The 22741-nt window shown below is 48.1% G+C and overlaps 1 protein-coding gene across 8 annotated transcripts in view; it reads right to left on the bottom strand.

Annotated features, from left to right (window-relative positions):
* Positions 1 to 22578, bottom strand: part of ATF7 (activating transcription factor 7) — a 60392-nt gene extending 37814 nt beyond the window's left edge. For 2 of the 8 annotated variants that reach the window (XR_003257355.1, XM_026089246.1), the window contains exons 1-2: positions 15219 to 15547; positions 2183 to 2251 (exon numbers count right to left, since the gene is read on the bottom strand). Coding sequence is in view for 6 of the 8 variants with exons in the window: in XM_026089246.1 (XP_025945031.1) it covers positions 2183 to 2230 (48 nt within the window). In the remaining 2 variants the exon portion in view is untranslated. Of the gene's footprint in view, positions 1 to 2182; positions 2252 to 8247; positions 8339 to 15218; positions 15548 to 22469 lie in introns of those variants that run through there. The other 6 variants (XM_026089250.1, XM_026089249.1, XM_026089247.1 and 3 more) reach the window with 5 other exon arrangements.
* Positions 22579 to 22741: the final 163 nt, after the last annotated feature.

Raw genomic sequence — 22741 nt, forward strand, 5'->3', positions numbered from 1 at the left:
GAGCAGAATCTGTAAGAGACCTTAAACACCTTCAACGTGAAGCTGATGTAGAGAACAACGGACAAAAAACCCCCCGCACACCTAAGACACTGACTTGCAGCAAGACTCGGAGCTCCGTGTGTTTAATTAGTCCAAGGAACTGTTAAGGGGTGACTTGACCATACACCTAGAGACAACCGAAATTCGGTAGGAAGGATCTTCCACCTAAAGACAAAAATCTAACAAGCTCCACAGCCTTGAAGCCGCAGCCGAACAGGTTTAGACTGGAAATAAGGCATAACTTTTTTCCCCCCCTCTTACCAGCAAGAGCAATTAACTATTAGAACAACTTAACCAAGGGCTGCGGTGAATTTTCCATCACGGGAAATCTTTTAAATCAAGCTTGGATCATCATTATTTAACGCACGCTCTGGTTTAAACAGGTATTGAAGGACGTTCTAGGAAAGTGTGCACGAGGTCAGGTTAGATCACAATGAATCATTCTGGTACGAATTACCCGGATTCTAACATTTCAATATTAACATGAAGAATTGTCAGAATTACCCATAAGCAGCAGTCTGGAACAGCGAAAGGAGGAAGCAACCACCTTTATATGTCATTTGTGGGAGATTGTGGGAGATTAAATTTAAATACATTGTTGTTTGCCTTAATTGCTTGTTTGAATCCGATTTTAAGGTTGTATGATGGAAGTCCTCACATCATTAAGTGCTCAAATACAGCTAATACATTTTATAAATGACTTGCACAATTTCACAGGCAAAGAAGTTCGAGATAAAAAGCAGCCTACCAAAAGGAAGAAAAAAAAGAAAAAAAAAAAAGAAAGAGGAAGATCACCTGCAAGCAGAGAGAAAATGCTTCAAATGAGACTAAGGCTAGAACGACCAAAAAGCTAAGAAGTCACAACCGTGTATTTTTAAGAGAGCCCCAGTCCCCAAGAGAGTTGGCYGATTTTTAGATTTTTGAGCCATTTCTGTGCCATAAAAATAACTGCGTCACAGGCTTCACATGCGGTCTCAGAGGACGTGCCCCGGGGACCCAGCATCGTCTTTAATTTCAACTGAGAGACCCACAAGAGGCATTAATATATTAAACACACTGCAGAACCGTATGCACGGAGCGGGGGGAAACCCTGGGATCCGTCAGAGCTCCCAAACGCGTCACAGCCGCGACRGTTTGGCAGCCCCCCTCGTCCAACGGTCGCAGCCGGGAAAACAAAGTGCGCGTGGATCGCTCGATATCCAGTTAAAAGCCGCAATTCCCCCTCCCTGCCCCGCAAGAGGCCTGTTTGCAGCTTGAGGTTCAAACATTTCAGAGACTGATTCTCCCAGGACTCYGCACAGGGCCGTGCTCCTGCAGGAGCCTCAATTTCTAATAGCTGCCATTAAAACAGCCCCAAGAGTAAAAGCACGATTCCCCCCCCGTTGCTCCCATTAACGCTGCGTGCAAGCTGCCAAGACGCTACGCCATCGAGCGCCGGGAAGGACGTAAAGTTCGGCTTTGGGAAAGCACTAATGCAATTACAAAAAGAAAGAAAAAAAGAGGAAAAAAATGCAACGGAAAGGTACCTTCCCAAGCAGGGAAGCCCATGAGAAAGGTCACACAACTGAAAAAGGGGATGTGACGCATTCGGAGCGGTAATCGTTTGCCCTAGGAAAGCGAGCAAGAGTTTTGCGAGGCTGGAGCCAATTCCAGCCCAGGGAGGAAAAATTCGCCGTGGGTCTTTTTTTTTTTTTTTGTAAGCCCAAAATAGACTACGGCAGTTTGGGGTTCACGTAACACAAACCGTCAACTGTCACATTCCCAGCTGCTTTCCAGAATATGCTCTAGCAGCTAACTGCTCCCGACAGAGAACGAGGATCTGTCCTTTGGTTAAACAGCCTTGAAAGAAGATGAGCAACGTTATCGGACAACATTAACGGAAGATCAGCATGTTTTCTCCGGGCCGCGTGGATAGCGGGGGAAAACACCAGCAGAATAACAATACGGCCCAAAGCCTGGCAGATTTCATTACTTTGGAGTGCCTGCGCTTGCTCATAACCTGGATTTACACACTGCAAATCCTCTGATCTGATTACCTCCAGTGATCACGTAAAACACCGGCTTTAAACTCTTTGCCTCAGTGATAAAACAGCCACTTTGATTCACAACGACACATTCACAATAAAGTATACTGTAAACGTACCTGTCCACAGCCGGGGGCATTGCACACAAACGGCCTGTCGTCTCCCATATTTCATGCAGCTGAGCTAAGCTGAGGAGAAAAAGAGAGAAGAGGAAATTGTTAAATAAGCTAAAAAAAATTAAAACTATCCAGAGCAGCAGCGGCTCTTTACAGGGATGTAATTAATCAGCGCCGCGAGTACAGCGAAGGAGGATCTCCTTGCRCCCTCGATCACGAGCAAGGATGAGAAATTCATCCAGCCCAAGTTTAAATAAGACTTCAGACGTTCCCGATTTTTCACGTACGAAGAGACGGCGCTGCGCCATGGCCGGAAGGGCTCGGCGGGAACCACGGCAGCGAGACGGCGCGGTCCGACGCTTCGGAAAGGGATTGACCACCCCTGGGTTCCCCTCCCAGACCCACCACCAAGTCACCGTGGGGCTCTGGCAGGCGAATTTCTACTCTCCGCCTCGCCGTTCTGCCGTCTGCAAAACGGGGACAAGGCTCCTGTCTTAAAAAAGGACTGGCGGCACAGTAAAAACCTGCAAAACATCCCGTTATCCACAGACGGAGAGCGGCAAGGAAGGGCAAAGCCYGGTTTACCCTCCCTTACTATTTACAGTAGGAAGCAGAGATACCAGAGAAGAGACAGTGACAACATACAGGAGGAAAAAAAAAGCACAAGCAAGAAGCGATCAAATAAATCCAAGTCCTCTCTACGCACAAGTTATATTTTCAATGGGAGAGAACTAAAATTTGTCATTTAATTAATTAAGGGATTATAGGAGTGGTGCTCCGTTTTACAAGGCAATAATCTGGCTCCCTAGTGGGTAAACTACAAGGCTGATGGCAGGGGTAGTTTATCACAGATTATAGCCAAGGATAACAAAACACTCAGTCCTATTACGCTACAAGTGAAGCTATTCTTATTAATAAAAAATAAGAGTAAATAAAGTAACCCCCACCCCCTCAAATTCAAGAAATAATGGTTCCCTCCACCCACCGATATTTTTATAGCAGGATTTTAAAAAGCTATAATAAAGCAAATGCTATCTCTTCAGGGGGTTTACTGCGCGAACATGTTCCGGCTGCTCATGTTGCTTCCAGCATCTCGTACTCCAAGTTCGGCGCTCGGCTGCGGCGACGCGTGCCAGCTCGCCGCAGCCAAGAGCAGAAACGAAACCAGACCGCGGCCAAAGCGCGTCCGCGAAGGCGCGGGGCCGCGGGCTCTTTCAGTTGGCTTTTTGCGTTTCTAACCATTAACGCGCGCACACGCACCGAGCAGCGGCAAGACTGGTTGTTTTTAGGAGCTATATGAGAAAGGGCTCTGAGAACGCAACTTCACGGCACAGGGCGAGCACCTGTGCCGCAGCAAACGGTCCCACTTTGTTTTCATGCAAAAGACGTGGAAATCAGTTATTTCTTAATCCCAGAAAAGAGTATTTTCCTACGAGCACAGGCTGGGGCAGTGCGCAGCTAAAACAGGCGGCTGCAAGAGGTGGAATTCCCCTTTCCGGGCGCTGGTTCAGCCGCGGCACAGGATGACGCCAACCAAAAGCTCCGGGAAAAGCAGCTGCCAGCTCCTCTCCCGCAAAAAGGAGAGGGACGTCCCCAACGCTAGGCTACGTTTTGGATTTATCAAGCCGAACTCCAGGGCCTACGCGAACGCCAGCTCACAAGGGATAAACGGCCCTCCGCAAACCTAAGGGGCGAGCAGCCAGAATGCTCCCCGGCATAGGAATAAAAGCAATAAAGGCGGTCGGGAATATCCCCCCACCCCAACGGTCTCCCAGGAAAACCCGGAGAAACGAAATGGGTCTTGCGGCACTAAAGGGTGGCAAGGCAAGAGGAGACGGCAGAAGCTCTGTATTGGAAGATTAAATCCCGGCGAAGGCTAGCCTTGAGGTGACAGAGGATGACAGCAAGATGAGTCCGAACAAGCACGCATCAAAAAAATAGGGCTCTTTGAGACATCCTTCTACTCTTCCATCTGAAGCTCTTAACCGCGAGCCTCAGAAATCAAAAGATTGAGCATGTTTCTTCCCAGGCTGATCAACCACAGCTTCTGCCTGCTAAACAAATGGTGATCTCACCTCCGTCCTTCCACAACCAACCGATCCTCCTCCAAGAGCAATCTCGTCCAGGCCCTGAAGTAGCTGACTCACATGCATCAGCTTGGGGACGTGCAAGCAGTCGTCACAATCTGCTCTGAAGGCACAGAACCTCCTCCAGATCTTTTAACGTGTAAAAGGAGTTTCTAGCAAGGAGGGATGAAGAGGTCAAACCTTGTAATATCACACCACCACTCCGATCAAGACGCTGCAGAGAAGGAAAGCGCAAAGCTTGTTCAACATCGTCAGCTCCGCTTGAGCTCCAAAAATACGGCACCAAAACCTTCCAGTTAGCTGCACGAAAAGCTACAACTCTGAAGGAGTTGAGAGAGAGGGTTTAATCCTTCATCACCTGCTCCTGGCAGAGGACAGCTCAACTACTGCTCTTCCTAGAGCAAAAGGAGGACACAAGTTGGGTTAAACATGACAAACACCAACTCAGTGATCGCGGGAGTTATTTTACCATCATGACTGGTGAGACTGCGGTATCAGGACACACATCAAATAAAGGTCTAAAAATTGCTACCTTGGGCAACCTGGATTGTTATTTTTGCCCTCACAGCAGTCGGGCTGTGTTTAGTCTTACTGCGTGCCTATCCTTCCTCGCCTCCTCTTTGCGCTCATCAGGGCTTACGGGTCAACGTTCGACCAGCACCCTCAAAACGTAACTGGTGACGTGAATGACCATCCTCAGAGGTGGCAAGCAAAGTACGTGGCCACACAAGAGCCTGGAAGCTCTTCTCGGACACCTCCCAGCCCAGTACACCAGGGAACTGCTCTACAAAAGGAGCTTGTACCAAATACCCGCAAAACCGAAAGTCCTCCATCAGTCCAGCACCGCGGTCAGGAATTGCTTCAGTGATTAAGCAGCTCCAAGTTAAGAGCCATCATCCTGGGACAGCAGCAAAGTTGCACAACTTTAGAGGACGGTTGCAATGCTTCTTGCTGTCAAAGTCAGCCCCGACGCTGGAAGTGTTTGACGACCATTAAAATCACCCCTAGTGTGTTTAAACTCAGATGTGAGGGGTATGAGGCTGGGAAGGCATTTGTTTCATCAGCAAACAAATCTTAAACACGTAGCATAATTATTATTGAGGGAAGACTGCTGTATTTCATAGAACGGCCACCCCTATGTTTCTTTAATTTACGCAGCTCAGATCTGTCCTTACCACTGTCACTTAAGAAGCCTGCTGCCTTCACCAGTATGAGAAACTTCGGGGTCTCTCTACCTCATGTTTATGCTTCCCATGCATATAAAAGCGATTTGAGAAATCAGAGAAATGGTTCAGCTGTCACTCCCGAGGTTTTGACAACACTAACTGAAACTGAGAGCAGGAAAACCAAACAAAAAGCCAACGGCATTTTGGGCTGTCTGCCAGCTACTTCTGATAGCATAACAAGCAGCTCTATTAAAAAATTCAGGCCCAATGCACTGGAAAGACCTCAGTTTACTTGGTCTTGCAAAAGCGTCAGGAGGATTCACTCATTCTTTAAAGAAAGATTTAGCTGCTCGTTCACTACAGAATATGACCGGTATGTACATACATGTGCTCAGATTTATATCACATTTAGTCAGGATAAATTGCTTCAATAAATTCTATTCTTAAGAACAGGCAGAATAAGCAGATGATTGGATACTGGGAACACATTCTCATTCCTCTTCCTGCAGCCGCGGGACAGTATTTCACTGTTTTGATGATTTTTAGCACGTTGGAAACAGCAAGGGGAAGCGAAGAAACGCAGACAGATTACCGAAGCATGCTTCAAAGTTCTGTCAGCACAGAGCTGACAAGCAGCTGCCGCCTCCTGGAAACCTGAAAAGACATTTTTCAGCCAAAATAAACTGTGCTCCCCAAGCCTGTATGTGTTTCTCTCTCTCTTCCCTTATTAATTGATGCTATATTTGCATGCAAATAACCTACGGGCTGTCTGCAAAAGACACAAACCCAAAGCCACGCTCAGCAGCAGCGCAGAGCACGTGTTGTGCCAATAACCAGGAGCTTTGCTTCCAAAGCCAGCCTGGAGATCCTCCACGGAGGATCTCATTCCTACTTCCAGCACCAGCTCCGAACTCCGCATCAACACGGCCGCGGCGTCACAGGACGCTCGCGAAGCCGGACAAGAGGAGCCGGGACAACGGCCCCACCTCACCGTTTCTCCAGCGCTGCTGCTCCTCCAAGGGTGTCAGTGCTGATAGCGCAAGGATGACTTTTTCCTGAAGTTAATCGAGTTCTCTATAAATAGGGAACGCTGCCTTTTCCTACTTCTGGCATAGAGACAAATGAGAAATGTTACGCAACGTGGTTCAGTGCATGCCAGGGTGCTGGGCTGACGTCAGACTGACACAGGAGGTTCGTGCTGCGATAGCGATGGAGACGCGAAGGGGGCTCGCCCGTGAATAAAGCAGGGCACAGCCCCAGCGCACCGCTCCCCCCAGTCCTATTCCCAGCTCCATCCCCGCTTCACGCTATAACCACAGGCAACCCACTTCCCATCGCTTTGGGGCTGCAGAAAACAAATCCTGTAGATATCATATGCCCAGTCATCCCTTAAGCTCCACTTATCCAATTGCTGCATGAACAGTATTTCTAAGGCATGAAGATATTTAGGGTTTGGACTCCGCAAGGAGTCACAAAGCCTTTCGTTAACTCGGATCCTTGCACCCATTTCCAAAGCGAAAAGCAATCAAGTCACAGTCGATGCATAACAAAGTTAAGTAGTTTGCTACATGTTGTGCTACAAGGCAGCGTGCTTTAAGTGTCCATTAACACGAGAGTGCTTTGGGCAGCCTGAGGCCTTACCGATAGCAGAGGGCTCCTATGAAGTTCTGCAGAGCTACAAGCCACTGTTTTGGAGCTGATTATTGTCTCTAATTCTCTCTTCATCAGACCCAATCTACTGTATTTTGAGGCTTCGGAAAATCTGAGTCAAGAGCGTGAACACGCTGGTGCAGACACCACATCAATTTTGCGCACGATACACCGAGCACGCTGCAGATTGCTTAATAAATAATTTGGTCAGCTGACCCACCTGAAAGTTGCTGGAAGAATTCCCTGGTGAAGAGTCAAGAGAATTAAAAAAAGAAAACCCTCAAACAAATCAAACTATCAAATTAGTACCCGCAGAACTCAAACCATACAGAAACCCATCAGAACCACAGAGGCTCATAAACGAAAAATCTATCACAGGCTGAACCTGGGCACCGGACCTCGCTCTCACCGACGAGGAAGAAGGCAATTTGCCCCTATAATTGACATTAGGAAAGCTACAGGCTTTGATATAGCCTGAATGAAGATGAAATTACTCATTACTTGAAGTGCTTTGTACCCTCAAAGTTGAAACCTCCTAACACGAGAAGGGGTTCTCAATGCTTTACCTAAGGAAATAGGTGTATACTCTGGAAATAATTAGAAGTATGTTTTAACTAACCTGTTTGCAACGCCTGACGTAGCCAGGATAAGTTGTAGATCCAGTTAGGCGCGAGGATCCCTAATCTAGGCAAGCCCCTGCAAAGGGACGGCAGGCAGCTGGAAGCAAAGAGCTTTGCCCGCGACACCACTGCCAGCACAGGAAGAAATCAGAGCTGCAGAGCTCCAAGTCAGCGTTTTCACAACTAGGGACCACAGCCCAAACGGGGCAAAGCCCTGACATATGGGGGTACAAACCCAATGGAAGCACGATTTTAGGACTGGGGTCCCTAACTGAAATAGAGGGGGTTAAGCCCCAAAAGGAGTTTGCCAGGACAGAGGGTCTCAAGGGCTTTCTGCCAGCTTGGGTCCTTCCATCTGCAGGATACGCTGCAACGTTCACCGCGCCTCCTCCTACACAATGGCAAGGGAAGAGAAGGGTCTTCTCAAAGAGCCACGCAAGGCCGCAGTTAAAACGAGCCCCAGCCAATTTTGCAATGACAACGCATATTGCAATTTGAGGGGGAGACAGAGACCCAGCGTTTTGGGAATGTAAAGCCCCACATACTTTCCAAACGGGTGCTTCAGAGGTCGCTTTGCTACTATTCTTCCTTAGGAGTCTATTCGTAGAAGACCACGTGCCTGCTTCCCCGCGAAGGCTGCCAGGAAACAAGAGAGTGCAAATGAGTTTCTGGGATGCAAAGGGGGTTTAGGACCTTCCGCTTGAGAGCCGTAGTCCTAAAAAGCTCCTTTCCCCCAGCACAGGCCCTCCCTCTCCTGCTCACCAATCTCCCCAGTCCGAGAGGAAAATTCTGCCTTTCCCCACCATTACCACCAAATTTCTCGGTCACCCCACTTTCCCCAGCAACCTCCACGCATGCACTTTTGTCATCCTACTCCCCTGCTGTCTCTCTGGATAAGAGCATTAGCTGGCAGATACATTAAACACGAACAAAAGGTAGAATTTAAGTTCAGCAATGCACCACCATCCAGGTGTGAAGTCCTACAGAGGTTAAAAGCAATGCCTGGGTTCACAGACAGACAAGACGATGTCCTCTTTAATTTAAAGAAAAAGATGCATTTTGCATATTTAAATTGGCTCTTCTTGCTTGCAAGAACTGGAGGGGAAAAGGCTGCAGGTATCCGATGAAAGCTGAAACCTTTCCTTCCCCTCCCAGCTCCAGTTACACGACGGACTGAGCTGCCCATCGGGTCCTGTCTGCAAAGGAGGACTTGACTGGGAGACTCATCTGGGGAGAAGTTGGTTTTGCTTACCTCAATAACCAACGTTTCCACTTATTTAAAAGTTTAATTCTTTCTGCAGATATTAAAGTCAGCCCATATGCTACTTTCCCCCTGGTATATCAGTCCATAAACTGTAATAGTCCCAAAGCATCTTAACTAACTCATTAAGAGAAAAACTAAACCCGTTATCCTAGTCTAGACGGACACCTAGGGGTAATATTTTAACTCCCTTAAAAGGGATTAGATGTATTACATGCATCAACAACAGCAATGAAAGACCAGCCTTCCTGAAAAGGATTTCCCCTAGGACGCATGTTGGCACCTCATGGAATCCATTTTAAAAACTTCCATTTGGAAACAGTTTGGGAAAAGAGACAAGCAGCATGATACAGGTTTTCAAAAACCACACTTTGCATTTATGGATCCCTGCACCCAAGATGCTCTATACGCTTTAAATTCATTATCTCAGCTTTACAGAGGACGAGAGTTTCCAAAGCATGCCTGAAGCCGCAGAACAAGTTGTATTTTTCACTAGCAGCATCAGCCCAATGCCACTAAAGGGCTACAGTCCGATTCTTAATCGTTTTTGGCATCGTTACCCACAGCCGCACTTTCACAAGTGCATGTTCCTACAGCTCTCCCAGGTCCTAGCGGTAAGCATACACCAAGGCCCTAATCTGGGTCAGGATCCAGCTATAAGGTATGTGGGGGTTTGGGGTTTTTTTTGTTCATAATGCTTTTACAGACCTGTTCCAGCTGAATTCCTGTCAAGTCGTTGAAGTCTGAAAACAAAGTCTCAAGCCAAGATTTGTAAATCTGAGTCACGCCTCTTCTGGCTTGCGAAAGTCCCAAGCAACCACGCCGCTGGAGAAGACAACGGCCCACGGCCCTTCTTCCCCTCCGAGGAAGTCGCTGGTTCTTCTACCCTCCTCCGTGCAGCGTCCGGCTGCCTCCAAAGATGGTCCAACATCTCCAGCACCCAGCACTGGAACCCCTATAGCTCCAGCCAACTGGAAAGCTTTTTCTGGATCACCTCAAATCCCTATCAAAAAACCCTCTTCCTTAAACCTCAGCGTTAAGATGGAAGAAACTCCCCGGTCATTATCTCTGCTGAATGTCGGGGGATAGTGTTCATACGAAAAAAGCTCTAAAAATAAGGCTCTATTGTACTTGCATGTGACTACTGTTATGACAAGAATGCTCAGCGCCCAACACTCTTGCATCTGTGTCTTGCAAGACAAACCGAAATATTTCAGAGCCCAGCGACTGCTTGGGTGTAGGCAAAAATTGTTCTGCTTTGAGCTTGCCAGCAGAGTTCCCCAGCACAGTTCCTCTCTCCAGCATGACTGCACTTACCAGTACACCAGCACAAGCACATTTATAGTTCATTGCCATAAATCATAAGGATAAACTTTACATTAATTTGACCACAAAATTAATGCTCGAGGTTGCACCAGCTACGAAACAAAACCCAAAAAGCTGCAAAGCCGCCTCCTAAAAATAGGCTGAAGCTAGAACAGAAAACAAAAGCAAACTGCTTGCTCTGCTGACAGAAGGCTCCCTCTGCTAAGATTTACTCCTCTAGGAAGACTTGAATAGAGAAAGAGCTGCAAAACGCATTAGGTACGATCGAGTCTCCCTCGCTCTGTTTGTGCACGAGTTTATCCACGACTATTTTTTCCAGATTTCAGTAAAAGGCTTTGGTTTCCCATCGCAGCCTCTCACCCCTCAGATTTGCAGCCTACCGAAAGGACAACCAAATCCTTGAGCGCTGCGAAAAGGGTCAGTGAGCAGCGCTGCCGACGCCACGGGATCCGCGGCACCCAGCGTCCCACCGCGGCTGTCACCAAGGGCTTTAGGACTGGCGCGTCTGGCTGGGACAGGCTGGCAGAGCTCTTCGACTTGCCCAGGGCAGGAAGAAGAGAGCACAGATCGCCCAGCTCTGCAAGCCCTTCGCAGGCAGCAGCCTCCTGGGCTTTTTCTGCACGCGGGTTGTACGTACGTGCTGCACAGAGCTGCTCTCCTTCCCCCAAAACAGCCTCGTTCCACCAGCGGACACGTGCAGCTTATGGAAACGGGGGGGATCCTTCAGAGAGGAACGCAAGCGGGGATATGAAATTAGTCAAGCTAAACCAAAGGCGAAATAAGAGGCCGAGGAGGCACAGCCAGACACGCAAATCGGTGCTAGCGGCAAGCCGAGGAGAGCACCCTGCGGATACCCAAGGGGTCCCGCTGCTCCGTCCCGTATGACCGCAGAAGGTGTGCCGGTACGAACATTATAACTGTTTTACCCTCCAAAAATGCAAAAGCGCCCTTCGTAGAGCCGAAATCCATCCCGGCCACCAGCTGCAGACGTGCAGGAACAAGTCAGAGCAAAGGTGCAGTTTCGGAACAGAAAACAAGTTAAAGGTAAGATGTCTTTCCACCGATAGGCAACGCAGAAAACCTGTTTGCAGTTGTCCCGGGCATTTAAATCACGTAAACAGTTTTCAAGAAGGGTGGAGGACCAGGGGAGGGCTACGGCATTTGCACGAAATTACAGTATTTAGCTGGCAGCAGGAGCAGAGGCAGCACTGAATCAGACTGTTCTTACAATAATCCCGACATAAAGCGGGGGGGGAAAAAAAAGAAAAAAAAACAAAGAGAGTCTTCCAACCAAGGGCTTCGTGATCCAAGATTATCGTGAAGCCCAAAAAGCTTGCGCTCGTTCTCCTTGCCGGAGTCACCGAGCTCCTCGCTGTTCTTCCACTTTTGGCACGTCAATCGAACGGAAGAGGTAAGACAGAACTAGGAGTTAACTTTTTTTTACGAGGCTGAGCTACGCGGGATTAATTCTCCCAGACTAATGAGTCGTGAGGCCATCCCAGATCAATTTGGGTAACTTTGTTGAGACCTGGGAGCCGTGCCAAGAGCATTAACAACCAGAGCCACGATACAAACAAGCCTATTCAAACACGAACGATGCTCAAGGCGCTAGACCAAGCCCCAAGGACAGGCAGTACACTGCTACTGGGAAGAAGAGATAAAACCACAATAAACTAGATTATTATAGATGGCTGCACTGAATCTGTGCGCCGTCGCATACACCTCACTGCAGAAGAATATACAAGAACACAGCAGACTGGATACAGAATCTGTAATTGCCACTGGGAGCTGGAAGAGAGAAGGTTGGTTGTAATCAAAAAAAAAAAACCAAACTGCTTTTTGAGGGAAAGCCAGACTACGACGGCCATTTCTCCTCCGCTATCCAAAAAAGAAGGAAGTGTAAGGCACTTCCCCAAGCTTTCAAAAATAGTAAGAGATTTCCCACTAAAATGCAAGGAAGGAAACATGTTGCTTTGAGACCGTTCCAGGAAAGGCGCTTTATTATTTTTCTACGGGCAGTCATTAACAGCTCTGGGCCTCGAGCTTCCTGACCATCAAAACGAATATTCAGCACGCTGCGCTCTGAACACGTTGGGATCGGCAGGGTCACCGAGGCAGCAGCAGTAGGTGGCTGCGCCCAGAAAACTCACGGAGGGGCACCCGGTCCTTCCCGTAGCACTCGGCCGGGGGTTAGCGTCTGCATTTGCCACCCTGCCCTGGATTAACACGCAACACCGTGGTGATGCCCCAAAGCACCGTAATCCATCGTAAGGTGGGATCAAAATTTATATGTCGAGTTCTTCCTTCGAAAAAAGAAACATTTGAACAAAGGAACTTGAACATTTAGGCTTCCTAGTCTCGGGGTTAGCTCTAGAGGAGACAGAGTTAAGTGCCCAACCTGCTTTTAGGTGCTTTCTAAATTCAGCTTGGCACCTAATTTCCATCAGTGAACGGCTGCTGACTCGCCAACTAAATTAGGCGCCTGCAGGGACCTACAAAACAGCTTCTTCTGCATCTTTTGGTGCCCTTTGTACATCTTCCCTTTCATCCCCAAATATTATACACGGAGAGATATCCTGAAAGCTTTTAAGTCTTACGGAGAGAGGCCACCACCAAGCTCAGTGTAAGTGAGCAGGCTGCTGTTAGTCCTAGGCTTTGACTTCAGAGCTATTCTGGGGTACGAGGGCAGGAGTGAAAGTGTTTGCTTTGTAACAAAAAAAGCTAGAAGAAAGCTCAAAATTGTCATCTGGGAAAGAGCTCCAAAAGCCAACGCTATAAAATCTGCTTTAGAGGCATAACACCCTGATACTTTATAAGCTTGATAAAGCAAACCCAACTGTATAAACTGGAACATTGGCAAGAAAGTCGCTTGAGGGAAATCTCCAACAGACATACAGTATTTAACAAGTCATTATGAGCAAACCTACAGTGCCGGGTGGAAGCAAAGTCCAACTACTCACCATCCAGCTGTGCCCTTCTGGGTGTTCAGTGCTGCTCTGGAAGCCGCGCAGACCCTAGACCCTCAAGCTTGTAGAGAAGCCCCCCAAAATTATCCCCAAGCCCGCAGGTAGTCTCAAAGATGCCCTACACCCTCACTTCTCGCTTGCAAGAGCCACAACAGAGCCTTGGAGCTTCACCACCCCTGCAAAAGCTACAGTCATCACTATCGGAACAACCACCTTCCCTACCGGGCACAAAATTTGGCCTGAAAACTACTTTAGAAGAAGCTATCTTCAGTTTGCAAAGGGACAAGCTAACAGGCCAGTTACAAACCGAGTATTTCCATGCGCTTTGGAAAAAAAAGCGTCAAACCTCACATGAAGCGACAGCCACGAACAAGAGTCGCCCTCCTCCTCTCGCCGTGCGAGCGATGGGACGGGGACGCATCGTCAGCGCTCCGTCAAACATAAAACAAACTCCAGCGAAAGGAATAACACGGGCCCCAAACCAGCACATCAGCCATGAGCAGCTTAGTCTAGACCAGAAAAGCTTCTCCCCTGCAGTTAGATGATCAAATTCCCTCAGCAGAGAGCGCTCCAGGCAGCTCAACCGCTTTTCCCAGCGGACCTTCCACCAGTCCTCCCAACTAAACAACTTACACTGTTTATAACCCTCTTACAAACAGTAACGAGTTTACTGTTACCATAACAAAAAGTGTAATTTGTTAACGCTGCCTTCACATTAGGGTCTGGCAGGATAAAAGCCATTAGAGAAGCTCGATTGTCCAAGAGCCTCCTCACGCTGGCCAGCCTCCAGATCAGATCTGGCCTGGCCTCCGACTTCGGAGCTAGGTGTCAGAGAAAATTTCATGGCGTTTTGGCAAGCTGGGCCCCGGCTGAGCCACAGGGCTGCCCAGAGGAGAGGATCGCGCTTTTAGTCTAATACAGAACCGACTGGAGGGCTGATGAAAGGTGCAGGACACCATGATGAAAAAGCAAGCGAGACCGTAAGAAGCTCCAACGATCTGGAACCGCCTTCAGCAGGTCCCTCTGCTCCCTGATGTTTAGCCAGCATGCAGATGCCTTGCGTGCACTTCTCAGGTTCGATGTTCTCAAGGGGTGAGGAGATCAGGTTTCACCTTGCTGACAGCGTGCGTCCTCCTGCTCCTCCTTCAAAGTCAGATTCCCAAGAGATAAGTAGCTGCTGCTCTTCAAATACCTACTCTTAACTAATCCTCGCCGAACATAACCAAAGCAGCTGTAGCTTGGCAAAACATGCTTTGACATGGGCAAGGTTTGTCTACTCAGGTGCCAAGTATCAGATTTCTAATACGAAAAGGCATCTGTCCAAAGGGTCTAGGAGCCTTTGATGCACACGAGACAAAATCCAACCTAAACTAGCAAGTCAGCAATTTCCCCAGGCAAGAAGATGGAGAAAGACCATCTCTAAGTCATAACCCAATTACTCATATGCCAAAATTGCGCTTCCGCTCCCACAGTTTCTGGGGAGAAGAAGGGCTTTGCAGGATGTCCTCACGGTGTTTACACTAAGACACAAGAAGAGACCAAACTGCAAGACCCCCAACAGATAATACAGAGGGATCCTTTAGCAGCACCTAGTACGTTATTGAAGAGCCACCTCCCGTTAAATACAGTATCCAACCTCAACACTATGACGAGCAGCAAGGCCCAAGCGGCAGGCAGGTCTAGAGCACAGTTTATCATCAACTGGTTGCTCTGGAACCTCCTCCAAAACAGGACAAACTACATGGAAGCCCCCCAGCCTCTTCGTTGAGGTCAGACAAGCCCACGCTCTTAATTCCCAAAGYGGCTGTCACCTCCTGCTTCTTTGGCTAGACCCAGAGGTGCGTTTGGCACAGCAAGCAAGGTAACAGCCTAAGTGGGAACCCAGAGTGACGACGGTCAGGAAGGCGAGAGCACGGCAGCATCCGACGCTACACCAGAGCGACACGGCACAACCTTCCCCTACCATCTAAAGCAGTCGGGTGTCTTTTTCCTCCTTAACGCCACGAGCAAGTGAATCCTTGCAGCCTGCAGAAGATGGTCCAGGTAGGAAGTTTTTTGGCACTGCTTCCACCGGGCTTGAGTTTTAGTAAACAGGCACTCTAAAATGCACAGAGGCAGCCTCGGGATCTTGGCACTACAGCTCTTGGGTCTCCTGGTGTTTCTTCATTAGCGGTGATACATCTTCAGTTATCTACTTCTTCACAGCAGGGAAAACATATTGCAAGACATCTTACTACAGGAGAAAGAAATAATTCAAGTTTAAGAAAGGGAGAAAAACCTAAGAGACCCACTGCTTCTTACTGAGTAGAGGTAATTGTAAGAAAGTCGTGACAAACCTTAGAGAATACGTTATTTTACTTAGAAAATGCCTAAAGTGACCTAGAAACTGAAGCCCCACTTTCTGAAATTTATTTAGCCGCTTAGGAGCCCACGTTTCAATGAAAGTAAAATAATAAAATAATAATAAAGGAACCTTAAGACAATGGGGCTTGAGAGCCCAAGTCGAAAATATTTTACCTACACTTTTGTGCGAACAGTTCTGAGAGGAAGATCAAACTCAAGGCTGCCCTGAGCTAAGGGCAGGAGAGTCTCTTATGTAAGCAGCTACCTATGGATAAAGCTATTGTGAACAAATTAAAATAACTGAAATAGCACCAGCGGGATAGAGGAAAGAAAGGCATGAAGCTGTCATACGTGTGCGTGGTCATAAAGTAAAAATATTTTGTCCCACCTGTTATTATTTATACCACATGTGGGCATTTTTATTTATTCAGTATTCAAAGGCACACACATTTTACGGCGTCATTATTTGATATGCGAGCCCTAAAACCAGAGGGGAGTAAGAAATATTCCAAATATAAGCAATGTCTAGAAACCTGGTACTTTATTGTGAGTTGTTTAACTAGCGCTTCATTCCACCTTAGGAATGACTGTATTTTAGTGGTGAGCAAAGTGATAATTCCCTATATATAGTTTACATAATTCAAAATGTGAAACCTTACATAGATGGAAGATACCAGCATCCCGAATGTGGATCGTATAAACTGGCAATCTATATGCATTAAAAACAGAGAGTTTTCCAAAAACAAATGAGGGACAGTATGGGGTAGAACGATGCATCAGACAATGCAGCAAACAGCCAAACGAAGAAGAGCGAATATCAATCAGGAAGCTTCTCAGCAGCTCCATTAGAAGACATACTTGCTCATTAAAACGCTGCCAACAAACACAGGATTATGTTCAAAAAAAATCACGTTTCATCATGTTCACTTTGCACATGGCTTAGTCTGAGAGTAGATCCGGACCGATGAGCAATGCTTGCTCTTATGTAAACGCTCCGGGTTTGTAACAGTCCGTGAGAGCACTGTGCCATATAAAGGCTTCTAATCCRATTAAGTTTGTAGATAAGCTTCCTCAATCCCATTTTCACACAATAAATCTACACCTCATTGAGGAATGCTGAAGCAAGYGTCCACTTTCGCGTTTTAGGGAGGCAACGGTTAACTCCAGACCTGACACCTAGCTGCTGTCGCCGCTGGGGACAATCCGCGACTGGATCTCCTCTCCCTCTGTTCCAACATTCAAAAAACAAGGAAACAACCACAGTAAGAGCTGAAGGACGGCCCACGTAGGGCTGCCGGGACTACCTCCGGATCCCACTGCAATGAGAACGTCACAAGATAGGGGAAAGCTTTATACTTAATTGCAAGAAGATTAATTGGCAAAGTTTGCCCTGGCCACATGCAAACGATTTCAACTTATCTGGCAACGGTTCAGCTTGGCTTTCAAAACTTCTAAGAACTTCTAGCATCCTCAGTGGGCACCATGATCGACGGTACCTCCGGCAATGAGTCTTTTCAACGCCTGCTGCGTTATATAACCGCAAGCATCAATCGCTCAGTGATTTGAAGCTTTGCTCCCCTCCTCCCTCTCTGTCACAGAAGGGGAATTAAAGTTGCGACAGACGCGCCAACAACAAAAGCTTTTGGTCCAAAACCYCAAAGCCACGTTCTACTCCACCTCTGGATTACTCAGTTTAGAAACACTTACAGGGTATAACGCAGCTCAGTGCAGTTCTAGGTATAAGCACGCTCGTTTGGGCATCGCCTATTCCCTAACACTGCCAAGTCCACGTCTAGCCAAGTCCTTAATATACTAAAGTTTGTGAAAGACTGCCTTTTTTTAAAAAAAAAAAGAACAGTAACAATGGTATTCAGAACAAGGTCTCTGCCAGCCAGGGCCGAAAACATCCTCCACGAACACGAAAACCCTGCAAGAGCTTTGCTAACAACGGCACCGCAAGCCGCAAGCTCGCGGCGGCGCGTCCCCGAAAGGCTCGGCTTTACACTCTTCCGAACGTCAGGCGTTTCACACCAAAGGCATTTAACTTTCCCCGGCGTGCGGCTTCTCCTTTAGGACTCGGTCAGTCGCCGGGCCTCACAAGGAGAGCTCAGAAGCCATGCTCGCTCTGCAGCGTGCAGATGGAGAAATCCCCGCAGCGGGTAGCGGGGCCCGGAGCTGGCAGATCGGCTTTGTTTATTCATGACCCGGCTTGCAACGGCTTGGCACTGCCTCTCCGCCGCCGCTGCTTTATTCTTTCGCGCAAGGGTGGGACAGCGGAGCGGCATTCCAGCCTGCCGCGGGCCGGCTCGCTCCCGCCACCYGAGCGGCAGCGCGGTCCCTGCGCCAGTCCCCGCAACCCGAACGCGTCACCTTCGTCGGGAAGCTTCATTAACCGGCTCTTAATCTCCCGGGAGCTCAACTCCGGGCTGCGGCTTCGACCTGCCTGGTGTGTAAAAGGCTCTTGCAGGAAATTCTGGCCCAGGAAACTCTGCGCTCGCCACGACGTGCTGGATTCACCGGGGAAGGGCAGCCCCCAACTTACGTACGGCWGCAAAGGCACAACGCAGGGCTAAGGAAATTCACCCTCGGCCAGCTCGGCCTTTCGCCGCCACCCAAACGAAGTGCGCAGAGAGCTTAGGAGAAAGAGATGCAATCCAAAAATCTTGTTCCAGATTATGCACCAAGTAATTAGCCTGCATTAACATTAGGTTTAGGCCGGGTGAAACCACGCTGCGTTGGAGTTGTTTAAGGCACCGAATTAATCATGTTTTAAAAAACAAATGTCACACTTTGGCGCGCGTTAAAACACAGAATGTACTATATAAAGACGGCTGCACCGCTAACTTCTACACCATCACRTGTCCAACCAGGCATATCAGGGAGGCTAAGAAAAGAAAAGAAAAAAAGCAAGAAAGCTCTTGGAAGATTATGAAGTTGAACTTCAGASAAACGGCTAAGCCAAACTTCTCCCGTATCAGCTCTGAAGAGCGAGGAAACACCGGAGAACACGAACACCAACCCCCGGCCTCGAGATAAACCCCTACGGGCCAGTCCCCGGCATCACCCACCCGTCGGAGAAAGGCTCAGGCCACCGACCTGCTTCCACGCGCAGCTCGGCCACACGGCAGCGGCGCCCCCGAACTCTTGCTGCCGCCGGCAGAGACGCGYGCGCCCGAGCGTCCCGTCATCCCTCCGCCGTCATCAAACCTGAGCGAGGCRGCGCACGGGGGAGCCTCAACCCTCGCGACGCGCGCGAGGAGCCCGAAAGAAGCGGGCAAGGAGCAGAATTAAGCGACGCCGAATCACCGGGGATTTCGAGCGACCCGACATAAGCGTTCACCAGCCAGACAAAAAAGATGGTACAAATATCGTGACGAGAAGCTTCACCATTGTACGGCTGATTAAAACCTCAGCTTAAATTCCAAAGGAAGAGCGGCTATAAATGCGCTTTTGTTTTATTCTCTATAGGCAGCTTCCTACACACCTCCGTATCAAACAGCTACTGCTTTCTAGCTCCCCAGGGAAGCCCAGTACTTTTGTTTGTATCTCTGCTCAGCCTACATTACTCAACGTTCGCCCATTGTATTACAAGTTCCTTCAAACCAAAAAGGAGAAACAGAATTGCTTTAAAAGGGGTGAAAAAAAAATTAAAAAAAAAATCAAGTTACAGGAAGCAACAGGTCCCCAGAGCTGAAGGTCTCCTACAAAAAAAACATTTTCCACCAGCGCTGGAAAGCCCTCTCAAAACACAAGCGTTGCAGTTGGGTGCGAAATGGCTAAGGGATGGGGCAGTTTTGGAAATCTGGCCTCAATTTTAGATGTTAGGAACTTTTCCTTTTTAAAAAAAAAAAAATACAGCCCCAAGAAAGTCAGAAGGATAAATAAAACCAAACAGAACACAAAGAAGCATCGCATGTGATGCGGCAGAAAACCAGTCCAAAACAAAATCCAACCCAGCGATCCTCTACTAACACATGCTGCAAAAAACACCACATGCCCCAAGAGGCCTGCCAGAAGYTGAGTATATTTTATTAAGCCATTTWAAAAAAAAAATAAAAAGAGGGTTTTCACCACAAAGAGGCAGCCACAGGATCTGGACTAGATGTGTCCTAGCCACCCTRGTCACTGCTGCATGCCCTCAGAAGAGCTCCAGCACCTCCGGTCTTCCTGATCACCTTGCAAGGAGACCCCCGCACGCTCCCGGAGGTCGGGGCAGGGACTCGGGTTGTTTCCACAACCGTCCCCTGACATTCACTCACGCTTCCTCTCTCCAACTTCCCCATCTCTCAAAACGAGCAAGGGAAAGCGCCYGCCTGCCCCGGGCTGCCTCCAAGAACCTGCTTTGAGCCGTTCCGAGAACGTTCTCCRCAGTCAGGGTCTCCTCCGCCAGGCTGGGTCTGAGGGGTTTTGGAAGAGATTTGAATGAAGACATTAAGGAGAAGTGTCAGTTTTAAGCCAGGTGCTTTTATTTTTTCCATCTTCCTTCGCTAAGATAAAGCCAAACTGCCCTCACGGCAGCTTCAAGTTCTCAGCCCGTTTCAGAGGTATCCATAACCACTTTACACAAAGGGGAAACTGAGGCACGAAAGCTTTCGATAAACCACGTCCCCACGCAATAAATGGCAAAGCTGGGCAGTAAACAGCGATTCCTTCTCTCGCAACTAAACACTCCTTCCCGCACCGTACTTGCATTCGAATTTATAACCATATGCCTCAAAAACTAAGTTCACTGTAAGTCACCAATTACTTGAATTGACAGTACAAATCAGTTCAACATGCCGAATCCACATTTCGTACACTACGTATCTACGCAATCACCATCGCAGCAGGACTCGTGCCACGTGGATTGTACAGTGCTTCCAAGCTAACTCGGTAAAAAACACTGTCCCACGGACCCCCAGCAGTCCCAAAAACCAACTTGAAAAAGGTTAATGACAATTGCAACATACCAAGACGGGCTCAACATCTAGCAGAGGGGCCGCGAGGCGCAATAGGAAGTTCATTTTCACCTGACATCTTCGTAAATCACGCAAAGAAAAATCAGAGCGCTAAATACATGCAGTGGGAAACGCTGGAGAAGACTGGAAAATAAGAAACCTTAAGAAAATGGAAACGTGCAAGAATAAGAAGAAATTCATTTTAGAAATACCTTTAGACTGTTTGAGAGTTAGAGAGAAAGTCAAATTGCAAATGGAAGGCTTATCTTATTCACCAAGTTTGCGCAAAGCTTTTCCCTCCTCATAATCTGAGGAGGCAGGGAGCAAGGAGGCAACGTCCCAATCTCCAACGCTCTGGTATAAACCACATTCAACTCTAAACTATTCAGTATCAGAAGGATATTGGCAAATTGGAAGGCATTCAGGAAAAAATAGTTAAGCAGCTGGAGGGATTGATTTACAAGGAAAGATTAAAATAACTAGATGCGTAGCTTGGCTAAGCGGTAAGGTGGACACGATAATTTTCTACAGTTAGTTGAAGGAGAAGTGCCAAAAGGGAGAGGAAGTGTTTAGCATACTACAATTAGGTATAACCAAAGGAATGGCATGAAAATTAAGGAAACTCATGGCTGTATTAAAAGGAGCTCTCAAAGCAGTAAAGTCTGTCGGCTTCTAAAATAGCTTCCCACTTCTCAATTTCCAACCGAGTTCCAGGATCAGAAATAACAGGCCCAAACGAAGGACTCGCCTCTGACAAAAGACCATCCCAGACACAGAAAACCACCACAGACCTTCCAGGTAGATTGCTGGTTAGCCACTTCCACCAGCTCAACTTACTTTTTTGTTTGTTTTTAACATGCTAACAGCAAACAAGCGCTCTAACGCTCTCCAGCCCTTGAAGCTGGCAAGAATTATTACCCCACTCACGTCACAGAAGGTGAATATGATCTTTCACTTTAAAGAAATAAGGAGCAAGAACATTAACCCTACACGTTTTCCAAACTGGAATCTGGCCGTTAAATTTATCTGCCACAAATTTCTCCTCCGCGTTTCAACAGTCAAGTTAACCTCCGCTGAAAAAAAAAACCCGACCCAAGAAACTGTTTAATAAAGTCAGTTGTTCAGAACTGCTGCTGAATTCCTATCCAGAAATGACTGCATTTCAGTGACAACTATATTTAAACAGTTTGCAAAGGAGCGGACAATCCCTGCAGACAGTGCTCTTCAACACTGCTGGCAGAGGAATGTCCCTGCCCAAAAAGCACTGTAATATGCCGAAATAAATTGGAAAGTCTGGTGAAGTGTTAGTGACACTTTTATGTTCTTCAGAAGGAAGCTGAGCAGGGAAAGAAGGGATAACTTCATAAAGAAAGATAACGATGAGACTCAGTGAAGCGAAGAAAAGAGGCAGTAATAGCCAGAAGGGGAAAGCTGAGCAGAACAGGGAGTTTTGCTTGTCACACACATTTCATCTAACACTTGAACTAGCTGATCTTTTTTTCCCTAGTAAAGTTGAGGAAAGTCATCCCAACACTTTTGGCAGTAGGGACAAAACAAAACAGCTTTCAGAAGCGACCCAGGTTTCGCTCACAAAGTTTGAGCTACTGAGAGGTGCAGACTTCACAGCACCAGCGGGAGATGAGCAAGCAAGCGCACAGCGAAGCCTCGCTGCTCCGACAACTGCTCAGAAGTTTCAGCTCCCCAAGTCCCACAGTGAGACTCAACCGCTTTTGAAGGCTTGGGGAGAGACACTTAATTCCCTAATTTCTGTTGTTCGCATGTCTTCTTTGTGCTGTGGGAGTCACTGACCCGCCTCGGGAGGGGGCTGAGAGGCCCCCACCTCCCAACCCCCCTCAGGCCCACAGCAACCTCCCAGCCTACACGCTGTTCCCCACATCACCCCCGTCCCCTCGCAACACCCCTTCTACGTCTACCTGCCACTGGGAACTCCCGCACCTGAGCCGGGCTCCCCCACAGCTGCCCCAAAAGAGCCCAGAGCTACGCTGCTGAGCCCAAGCCCCTCTTCTTGACTCCGTCCAGAACAGGGTCCCAACCAAAGGGGCCCCCCAGAGCCCCCCAGGATCCCTCCCGAGCTTCCTCCACCCCTCAAGGCTCCTGTATCTGCAACCCCCCAAGTCACCCCGTATCTTTTTAGGGTCCCCCCCAAGCAGCTCCCCAGATCTGCAATCCCCCGAGAGCCCCCCTA

The sequence above is a fragment of the Apteryx rowi genome, unplaced genomic scaffold, assembly GCF_003343035.1.
Source record: "Apteryx rowi isolate R43461 unplaced genomic scaffold, aptRow1 scaffold_806, whole genome shotgun sequence".
NCBI lineage: Eukaryota > Metazoa > Chordata > Aves > Apterygiformes > Apterygidae > Apteryx > Apteryx rowi.